Genomic DNA, 11687 nt, shown 5'->3' on the forward strand with positions numbered 1-11687 from the left:
TTTGCCGTGATCAGCAGAACTGTTCTGCCACTAAACTGAGATGTTAAATGAACATGTGGACCCTCCACCCACTCCCTAAACTGCAGAAAGCTGTTGCATGTTTAAGGCTTTGCAGTTATTTACACATTTCCAAGACTCCCTCCCATATGGTAAATCAGAAGTGCTTGTTTTCATATGGGAAACGCCTCCTGGTGTACTCCGAGCGTGAAGCAGGATCTGCGCGCACATTCCTGGTTTAACAGTTAAACAGAGGCCATGGCAGACTACATGTTCCCATGCCATTAATGCAGCAAGAGAAAAGAAGGCCTTTTTAATAAAACAATCCTTGGCTTTGTGTTTTTCTTCTCTATCATTCCGGCCTGAAAAATTACAGCACCAGGGAGGCAGCTTACAAAGTCTATACACATAGAGCAGCCACATTGCTGGATCCTGCTATGGCTCATTTGTATGGATGCCGTTTTTGGGAACAACTTTCGGTGCTTTTCCTTTTGCTAACACGCTTTCTCTCATATATGAGCTGGATGAGAGAGCGGAAAATGCTGCAGACTCTGGCCGGGTCCAGGGCCTGTGTGTGCCAGACCCAGTTCAGACCTGCTTCAGGGTCAAGGGATCTGTTAAAATCACAGAGCAATGCATGCTGTCAAGCTGCACCCAGCTGGATAGAGAGACAAAAAGCCAAGGTCAAAAACGTGTGTGTGTGTGTGTGTGTGTGTGTGTGTGTGTGTGTGTGTGTGTGTGTGTGTGTGTGTGTGTGTGTGTTTTCGGTGCACTTAAAAAGTACAGGAACACAATGTAATTTCCAGACTTCTCATTAATTCCTTTTTTGATTCAAAGCAATTGCATTGCTTCTACAGACTTCAGCTGGATGTCCTGTGTTTACTTGAGAACAGTGTGCTTAAACTCGACACATTATCAAAAGTGACAGCTTGCATGAGTCCAAAATAGCTGCACTGATGGAGCATGATTTATAGGATTCGACTTTTGACAGAAATTTGTGCACAGTCCCTTTTGGCCACCCAAAAGGTATAGCAAAACATTCTCATTCCCTTTTTCTACAGTTGTGTTCTTGCCCTGAAGTGCTGCAGATATCATTTAGAGTAATCACCAGGTACAGCGTGAAACCCAGCATCTCCAATGGCTTTTGAGTGTGAAATAAACCCAAAGAAATTTACTGTATAATAAAAGAAAGAAAGAAAGAAAGAAAGAAAGAAAGAAAGAAAGAAAGAAAGAAAGAAAAAAAGAAAGACTGAAAGAAAGAAAATTAAATGCGTGAAGCAGGAAAAAAAAACTAACAAAAATAAAAGGAAAATTAAAGTTTTTTCAGGCTCCATACCAGATTTTATTTGTCACGGTTATAGGAATGGCAGAAAAATAGGCCAACCAATCTGACTGCGTAAGAAATGTCAGAAAGAAAAACAAGGCTGAATATTACAATTGAGAGGCTCAGAGGTAGCTATAGAAGTAAAGGTTGTGCAGAGCATTTATTAAACAATATTTCTCCGATTTAAAATGGAGGGAGAACGAACTACTGAAATTACAACATATTTGATGTTTTGATGATATCTGCACACAATCTTTTTTTGTAAAAAACTTTTTCTTTATTGCATCTCTCTTTCTCTCTCTCTCTCTCTCTCTCTTTTTCTCTCACGCAAACATATGCAGACATGTGTAGATAATATGTGTAGAGGAGGGGGTGGTGGTTGATCACACAATGAACACTGCTAACCTCTGGGACAGACAAGAGGCCCTGAGCACAAAGTTACGCCCCAATACCGCTCCTAGCCTTATCGAAGACAGCTGTTAGAAGCAGGACGTATAATACAGTCTAGGGGACTCACTTCCCTGCACACTTAAATGTTTTCCCTGCTCTTTTTTTTTTTCTCAAGTGGACAGAGAGGCCCAAGCTGGCATTGTCCTGGCTCGTGGACATAAATCTCTACAGGCAGGCAGGAGCTCTGTGCTCAGCTGCCTTGTAATAAAGACTACTATACCAGTCGGCACAGCTCACATGTGAGCTCACATAATTGTTGTGAAACTTTATAATGTAAAAGAAAAATTCAAACAAAAACAGCCAGTGGTTTCAATGAATCCCCATCATAAAGAAAAGGTCGAGGAGAAGGGAAGGAGAAAATGTATACTTTTTTGTAGATTGGATTTTCACAAGGAAGATAAGGAAGATATTCCCAATATCTGAGTGTTTAGAACTGGCAGCAAAGTCTAAATCTCATCTGGAATGCATAACACCATGCATTTCATGAGATCTGGCTAGTAACCAAGAATGAGGGCCTGAAAACGGTATGCATCTGTGTTTTAAAAGCAATGTACGTCTTTAAAAGAGGTGGGGGTCAAAGCACTGTCAATGGAAAACTTCTTCCTCTCATCACTCATTTTTCTCTTCATTCTGATTCCTCTTTGATTTCAGTTCCTGCGGATCAGGAAAACAGTTACAATGTGTCTCAGACTTTCTTCCAAGTATCCAAGGCTGCGAAAGTGTCAGGCGCAAGCATGCGGCATCGTCTAAAGTCTCTTGAGAGTTATTTTGAAAAAGAGCTGCCCAAACCACTTGCATTACAAGGGGCTTTCAAAAAATAACGATCTTGTTGTACATGCCAGAAGAAATTCAGCTTAGGGTAATTAAGAAAATAAATGATTACAAAAAAAACCCTTTTCAATTGTATATCTTTGCATGCAGGCTGTATATTTTTTATGTCCTAACGGTTCATGAAAGTTACTGTCAATCATTTGTTTAAATTCTGTGAAGCTGCATTATGACAAAAACTCAAAATCAGATGCATCACTGCTACCCATTAACTTTTCTATGGTGATGGTCACGTATTTTATTAATATTGCTTTGTTTTGAAAATAAGATTAATTTATGGTGCTGATCCTTAAAGTTGAAATCCGGTTATTGCTACTGTCCATATGTAAGAATAAGAATAACTCACATGAAGATATTGTTTCTAATAATAATATTCATTCATTCATTCATTCATTCATTTATTCATTCATAATAATAATAATTATTCTATCACTGATAAGATTTTATCAATTGCTCCACTGAGGATGAGGAACATAAAACTATTAATCAAATCCAGGTAAATACGGAATTGAAAAAAGTTTCACATTTTTTGAAGCTAGAATATATTACCATATTAATTACTTGCTGCATACCAACACACACAATAAACTATTCAGGGTTTAGTCAGCTTTGTTATTCATACTAGCCTAGGAGAGAAGAAACCAAGGAAAACTACACCAGATTCAGATGGAAACTTACCTGGTGAGTCTTTTCTGCTTTACACTGAGGTGAGAGATCTTGAGAAAAACAAAAATTAAGAATGTTCATTAGCCCCATATCAGAATTTAGTTTTCCTGACAACACTATTATAAACATTGTGCATTATAAATAAAGAAATGGGATTTTACATACTGAAAAGACTGAAATTGGTTGAGTCAGTAGGTAGATATAGATATAGCAGGTAGAAACCTGCCTGTAAAATGACCACCTGACAGGCCCTTTGCAAAAAGGAATAGAGGCATGGGGTTATTAGTGGGGGGGGGGGAATTCATCACTACATTCACCACTAAGGATCTGTGAGGCAAAAGCACGATTACATGTTTAGAAACCCTTCTAGACCTCCCAAATGCCCTCAAGATAAAAAATAAATGAAATGGCAAATATGTGTGTAGCTTTAAACCAATAAGTGAATATATTGTGGCCCAAAACCCTTAAACAACAAAATAAACCAACAAAAGTATTTTTTTTATTCTTGCTTCAGCATGAAGTCAGTGGAGTGACCTCAGTAGGGGGTCACATTATAGGGGGAATAGAGAGATTATAAACCAGGTGAGCAGCATTCTGATCATTCTAAAAAGGAGATATTGCATATGAAATACATATGTAGTAATGAAGTAATCTTGTCTAGAAATAGCCTTTCTTCCCTCAAACCAGAATAAAATTGTGATATTTTGAACAGTGATTGGTTTACTTTACCTAACAACGGCTGGTTACATTTATTTTATCTTCTAAGAATAAAATTGAATTATAACTATAACTAAATAAAAACATACAAAGCTCATATATGCAAATCAGCTGCCATTATTCAATTAAACATGCCAAAACGTTAATATTTATTTGAATAAAAATGAACATACCTTCACTAAATAGCTCCCTACACTCCCTAACACAGTAAAAATGTGCCAATACATAAGTGAGCATTCAGAGAGGTTTAAGTGTAAACAAGACCATTTAAAACATACACAGGCACACATTTAGTTGTGGCTTTCTGCACTATTCCTGGGGGGATTTAGTTCCCTAAAGTTATATTATATATAGGGTGAAAAAACAAGGTGAATGGAAAGCTGACTTGGACACATATTAAATGGCTTCATACTCATATTGTAAAATTGTTGGTGTATTTTAATTACAAGCTACATGCGATAGTAAAAAATTCCCTTGTTAAGTCAATCAGAAAATCCAAAAATGTAAAACAAAGTTTAAAACTTTTGGTGTTTAAAAGTGTGAGAAACTTAATCAAACACTACAACGGCTTGCTGATGGCGAGCTTTGTGCTAATAGAGAAAAAATTCTAGCCAGAAACAGTAATCAGGATATCTATGATGACTGATCAATGGATTGTCTGCACAAGTTTACTTCGCCTTGTATAGTGCATGGTGAAAATCGATGAATAATTAAATGCTCTCATGGTGTGACCAATGTGGCCAAGTGTGAAGCCCTTATGTATATGTACATGTACATGATCAAGGCTTCATACTGAGTCAGCTGTATTAAACACAAAACACACACACAGAAAGAGTGAGAATATTTACTATAAAAACTAAAAGAGGACCAACACCCAGAGATGAGCTAAACACTTGGCCATTAAAAGTCTCACAAGAGCAGAGGAAAAGCCTCCTACCTCTATCAGGTCAAATCATATGACCTATTTGTCATAAAGCTGTCGTAACTAACAGGAACCATGTCTCATGGTAATAGATGGGAAAAATTTTATTCCTTTCCCCCCCATAATAAAATATATCAAATCTAGTTCGGTAAAAAGTGTGACCAGTTCTAATATCATTCATTCATTCATTCATTCATTTATTTATAAAAGCACATTTAAAAACAACCCAGGGTTGACCAAAGTGCTGTAATATTGTAAGCAACCCTCAAAGTAATAGTTTTCCGATTGTAATGTAGACAAGAGTGCATCATGGTCATTCACTGAGGACTGTTGCAATCTTGGCGAACTTTAGCTGAGAGCTGATCTCAGACGACTTTGTTTCAGAGTCCAGGCAGATGACAGCTCTGGGCAGACTGCACTCTGTCCGGATTCTTCCCTCCTCCCCCTCGCCAGGCAATAGTCAGACGACCCCTCTGAGTGTGTTCACTCAAACCTGCAAATAGGGGTGTGTGCTGATGACACAGTCTCAAACAGGAAGCCAGGGATAATGACTAACAGATGGTGGAGGTGATTGAAGTGCCAGGATCTGGCTTTCACCATGGTCTGTGACTGTGATTTGTTGGTGGATTTGATCCTGATCAGTCTGGTTGAGGTTTATGATCTCACATTGAGAATCTGACAGGGTTTCCCTTTCAAAAGTTTGACTAATTTCTTTTGAGGCTGCAAGAACTGCACATCTCATGTTTGATCGCTGGTGAATTTACACGCTTGTTTAGATTGTGCTGCAGAAATGCAGGCAGCAGCCATCTTACATACAAAGACTTGGCACGGGCCTGTGAGAACTAAAGATAACATCCAGCGCAACAACAATGCTGAGAGGAATTTGTGAAGCTGCCTATTTGTATCCTTAACACCAGTGTGTCTGTAAATGTGTGTGACTGAGTGAAAGTTTGTACGCCACCATTTTAACTACTGTGACTTCCCACTGCTTTCACTATTGCTGCCTTGGGGCCCCTTTGGCTCCGCCTTTGAGATCTCTGGCCTGATATCTGATAGTCACTAAGTGGCGAAACATAAACAGAGAGAAAGAGAGAGGGGGGAAAGAGAGTTTTAAGATTTTAAAGATCTCAAAGATGTGAGAATTTCCCTTTCACTAAAGGAACTATGCAAAGTCAGGATAATAGAAAGTGAGAAAGGAAATCAAGATCGAAATTGCAAACAAAGCATTATCACTGACTGTATTTTAACAGGTGGTTTAACCTTTTATTTTCGAGTAAAGAAAGATGGGGATTCTGTGCAAACCTAGAAGTTTACGAGTCCATTCCTTTTTTACATTTTTGTCCATATACTTTCTTTTGGCTTCTCCCATTTGGGGTCGCCACAGCGGATCATCCGTATCCGCATGTTCGATTTGGCACATGTTTTACACTGGATGCCCTCCCTAACGCAACCCTCCCTATTTATCCGGGCTTGGGACCGGCACTAAGAGTGCACTGACTTGTGCAACCCTAATGGCTGGGTTATTATTGTCCATATACTATGGAAGACAAATAAGTCACAAGAATATTAATGGAACACACTTTACCACTTTCCAAACTTCAAAAGAAAAAAAATACAGTGTACAAAATGTATGAACATCTAGTTTCAGAGTAATGATGCCTCAGAGTTAGTCTCATCTAGTTCTCACACTATGACACTTCATGGGCACACACTGAAATGACATAATTCTTTACTACGCCCAGAGTCTTAATGTTTGTCATTGGCTACTAATCTTCCAGTGATCACTCTGCAGTGGGTGTCGCCATTCCTCTCCTCTTACTACCAGCACATGTGAGGTTCCCACTGCAGCTGTCTAAACCAGATGTGCCTGCAGTTGGCCAGCGGAGGCCCTCACTCCCTCTGATCAATTGGACTTTTGATATTACTTAATGATTCTTCACACGGAAATGTTTAAATCAGCATAATAAATTTTTACGACAAAGTATAAAGATGTAATATTAATTAAGATAGATTCACAAGGTCTGGTTATTATACACTGCCAAATGGATTTGTTGTTGTGTATTGTTCCGAGTCAGCCTCATAATTCGTGTCACACATGGATGTAGTTAAAATAAATGTACAACCCAACTTTTAAGAAAAGTCAGATTCATGCAGATGGACTACGACACATTTTTAAATGTGTTTGAACTAATGAAATCTATGTCAAAGAGTGGTTTTAATGCTATGCTATATTATTTATTTTCAATATAAATTTTGGCACAAACTACTGTAATCTTAATTCAAAACTGGGGGAAAAGTTTATTGCATTATTCACTGTAAAGCTGCTTTTTAATTTTCACATTCGTATTGTATCAAATATTACTGCATTTTCAAAACAAAGTAAACTGCAAAAAGTTACATAAAGGCCATATACATAAATGCATTTTAACATTGACAGTATACTTTTTGAAAACTGCCTGAAAACAAGTGTGGCTACAACAGAAAAACTGTTTGTTATGTCTTCTTGTATGGATCATTATCTGTTTTTTCACTTCTCTTAGACAAAATGGTGTCATCATGAAAGCACTACGCTAACAATTACATAAACAGAAAGTTATACTAGCGCACTTTGCATTTCCACTCTGCCAACCCAGAGAGTGTCTGAGATGGGCTGTGAGATACAATGGAGCATAACATGTGCATTGAGTCATCCTCAATTCAGATCTTACACTGTACCACCAAGAGAGCAATGAGCAGATCACCCACAAAGAGATTATTATATTTATGGCTCTTTTTGCCACCTGCTGCGTTGAGTCAGAGCACAGCAGAGTTATTGCCCTGCTGCAGCTGCTAATGGTCAGCCATCTCTTACCCACAGTCCTCTATTCGTGTTCAGGCTGTAGATTTAGGACTTAGGCAGAGTTAAGCCTCAGTGCCAAACCACATATCAGGGCCTGACTCCAGGACCGGCCTTCAGCACTGTATTTACAAACACTACTCCAGCAAGAAGGCATAGAATAGACAACGCCTTTCCACAGTGCTCTTTGAAAACTCTGTTGTGACACATAGAACAGTGACAGTATTGTCAGGTCTGTGGTTTTCCTGCAGAATTGGGCCATGTTTGAACTGCTACTGTAGATTAAGAGGAGTAGTTAGAATATTGTACTTATATCATGTTAATCAATCTAGTAACATTTGTAATATGACATTTTTTGTGAATGCACATTATATTGCAAATACATGGTAAGTTGTGAATCAAATATAGTTGCAACAAAGATGTGGTGTGAACTATATAAATACTGTAAAACTATTACAACACGTGATTACTCAAAGGGTCAGAATCCTGCCTCTATATTGAGAGTTAGAGCATGTATCTATATGCATTATGTATTTATTTGGGTTCCTCCCTGTATAGCATTTTGAGTAAAACCAACATGGAATGGTGAATGTGGTGTAAACATGGCGGGGCTGCGAGTCACTCCTTCAGAGATCCTGGCCAAGTTTAAGCGCTGCTCTCCCACCCCAGCTGTCGGAGTAAATAGGTGTGCTGTTACACACGCCGACATTCTGGGCATACCGCGGGGCCAATAGGAGGGGCAGACACACACACACACACACACACACACACACACACACACAACCATAATTCTGTGAAATACCTTCCTGTGTGCAAAAATACCCCGCGCATTTCTTTTTCGACGTCGACACGCATTTTCATTTATGCGCGAGCATCAAACAAGGCACGAGCGCAATCGAATAATCAGTAACCACTGCTCAATGACAAAACCATTCTCAAAAAAAAAAAAGTTCTCGTTTCATTCTAAAAGCCGCCTTCAAAGTACCAAAACACTGTAGTAGTCCCACTCATGCACTCGAATACGTGTGTGTGAAGGCAGAGGCGTGTGTGGTGACGTAGAGGCGCGCGCACAGGGCGGTGTTCTCACGTTGCTGGGAAAAAAAACAGGCAAAAGAAAATCCACATCTGGAATCCAGAGCCCGTGGTTTAGGGGAATATACTAGGATCTCGTAGTAAAGGTGGCTCGGTGTTTTTCTCCCGCTTCCTCTTTCTAAAGATTCTTCACTTCACCTCGTAAGTTGGAGTTTTTTTTTTGTTTGATTGTTTGCAGTTTGTTTAAAAGATTCACGTGTATTTGAAGGATTGGGAGCATCGCAGGATGTTGGGATTTCCCGTTATTTTTCATCATGGAAGAAAACATTCGACCTCATTAATAGATCGAGTGCTTTGATTTGCGTTTTAATCGCAGTAGGATGTTGAATGTGGTGGATTTGTAACATTCTGGCTTTTTTATTTTTTTTTTTTGTGTGTGTGTGCAAAAGTAGTTTGTGTAGTTTGTGTTGTACATGTGAGCGGTGCATGCTTAGTTTTAAACTGATGGGCTGTGTATAGCCCACGCCCCAATTCTCAAATCTCTACTGGAAATAGAGGGGAGAAAGAAAATGATGAAATAATGGAAACATTTCATTTCTATTGTGTCAGTTATATCTGTATTTATATTTTATCATTCAGAAAACTTTTATTTTAAACCGAAAACTTTTTTTTACGGTGCAATAAATGTGTCTTTAGTCTTGCCGGATAATAAAAAATAAATAAAAATTAATGTGTACTTAAATGTTTACATTACTACAGCGATTTTTTTTCTTCTCTGTTTCTATAACGTAGTCGTGCAGTACGTTTTTAAATTTGAAGCACACTTTGGAGCCAAGATCATCTTGCGCTAGTTAAACAACAGCGCCTCCTGGTGTCCCGACAAATAACTGCCTTTGAATGACCTTTTAAACAGCAGCTGACTGGAAATTTTTTGATGGTTATCTTCTGTAATGCAATCTGCACCAACCCACATACTGTACTAACATATTCATAAATATTCTGCTCCGGACACAAGTTAACGCAACCATGCTGGTCGTTCTGGTCGGAACAGTCATTTTGCACCTCCTGGATCTGATTCTGCTGATCATTTCTACATCTGTGAATGTGAGTATGCATGTTTAGTTCACCGTGTGCCTGATTATGGCGTGCATGTACTGTTGTGTACTGAACTGATTGAGTGTATCCTGGGTGTGGCTCTTTTCTCTTTCAATCAAGGAATGGAGGAAAGATGGAGAGAGGAGTTTGGATCTCTGGTATGATTGCAGGACAAAAAATGGTGGAAATTCATGCATAAATTCAAATAATACAGGTAGGCAATACATTTGTCCAAAATAAATACATTTGGAATCTTTAAAATGATAGGGCTAATTTTTGGTCTCCCGGTTTGTTGGTTTAGAATGGATACAGGCAGTACAGGCACTGATGATCTTAGCCACAATCTTCTGCCTGCTGTCTTTAATCTTATTCATCTGGCAACTCTTCACCCTGAACAAGGGAGGACGATTCTTCTTCACTGCTATCTTTCAGATCTTCTCTTGTAAGTATTCCAACCAGATTACAGATGCATGCTATTGCTGCAAAAGAAAATTATAAGAGTGGGCATGTTCCATCTTTTCATTTGTTTTCTTGCTTGTTCTTGCAGGCCTATTTGTTATGAGTGGAGCTATAATCTACACAGTAATGAACTCAGGGGCACACTCGTATGGCTTTGCCTTCGTGCTAGCATGGCTGGCGTTCCCTCTTACTCTAATAAGTGGCCTTATTTACATCATTCTGAGGAAGAAGGAATAAAGGATCAGAGGAGAGATTCCCAACATCATCACTGAGGATGATACTCAGTCCACAGACCCAAGTGTCCTTTTCCGACTGGTCTGCATAACAATGTATAATGTGTGATCATGCAAACGTGACAAATCGTGACAATCCAACTCTATAACGACTCAACGAGGATGAGTCTGTTTCTTGTGATACTATTTATATCACTTTTACATAATGTTTGTACATATGAATGTTGAAACCTTGTTCATGAAGGGCCATATTTTTAAGCTGACCACGAAGACAGTATAAAGATTATTTTTAACCTTGTGTGTTTTACCGCATATCTTGTATCTGATAGATTTACATTCCTAATGTTGCATTTTTCCATTTTCACAATGATTGTATGAGAAAAATTTTGCTTATTTTTGTGATAAACCAATAAAAAAATTGTTCTGTTCATGGTTTTAAAATCAAATGGTGCTATGTCTGTTTGCCTTCAATTAATAGCTAGGTTTACCTATAAACTCAAAGTGTGTTTATTTGAGCAAAATAATTTTACATGATGTATTGTATGTTTGCCAATATATCCATTTAAAAGCTAGTTTTTATTTTTGTTGTTTGCTCTTTTAATAAGATTTTTTAAATAAATATATAAATAAACAAGACACAATGTGCCGCCTGATTTTGCGATAACAACAGCATGCATTTGAAAGTCAGTGTAAATGGTATGCTATAATGTGCTGTTTCCAATCTCTATTGAGTTGACAAATAAGCCTGCAATGGCATATAATTAACTGGGGGAAAATATGAAGCAGAAATCACTATCATAAGATAGAAAGAAGAAATTATTCATGTAAAAAAAAAAAAAAACATTTCTCACTGACTATTGTGTTTGCAAGTTCTGACTGTAAGCAGACTGAGCCTTAGCATAAATGTACAGGGTTGTGTTTATGCCACAATGCTGATTGTGGAATCTGGATATCTGTGAAAGAGACATGGGTCTGTTAATGAGTGTTGGTTTGTAAAAATGATCTAATATTTGAAGCAGCTGTAATTAGTTTAATACAACAACAGTTCTATATGAGTGTCTTGTGGTGGTGTGTAACACTGCTGCCCCACAGCTTTAGGGTACTTATGTGGCCTTGTTCTTTCAGAGT

General features: G+C 38.3%; 1 protein-coding gene across 1 annotated transcript; it reads left to right on the top strand.

Moving 5' to 3' along the window:
* Positions 1-8819: 8819 nt before the first annotated feature.
* Positions 8820-11005, top strand: pmp22a (peripheral myelin protein 22a). Its single transcript, XM_083566798.1, has 4 exons — positions 8820-9876; positions 9988-10081; positions 10169-10309; positions 10415-11005. Exons 1-4 carry the CDS (start codon positions 9799-9801, stop codon positions 10561-10563), a joined length of 462 nt encoding a protein of 153 aa, XP_083422924.1. The 5' UTR covers positions 8820-9798; the 3' UTR covers positions 10564-11005.
* Positions 11006-11687: the final 682 nt, after the last annotated feature.

Source organism: Silurus aristotelis (assembly GCF_946808225.1).
Source record: "Silurus aristotelis genome assembly, chromosome: 17".
Taxonomy (NCBI): Eukaryota; Metazoa; Chordata; class Actinopteri; order Siluriformes; family Siluridae; genus Silurus; species Silurus aristotelis.

Bases quoted from the DNA above. Each gene is read 5' to 3' on its own strand.
- pmp22a (XM_083566798.1), top strand. From the start codon at position 9,799: ATGCTGGTCGTTCTGGTCGGAACAGTCATTTTGCACCTCCTGGATCTG. The intron at 10,082-10,168 runs GTAGGCAATACA...TTGTTGGTTTAG, and splicing joins CATAAATTCAAATAATACAG to AATGGATACAGGCAGTACAG. The intron at 10,310-10,414 runs GTAAGTATTCCA...TTGTTCTTGCAG, and splicing joins TATCTTTCAGATCTTCTCTT to GCCTATTTGTTATGAGTGGA.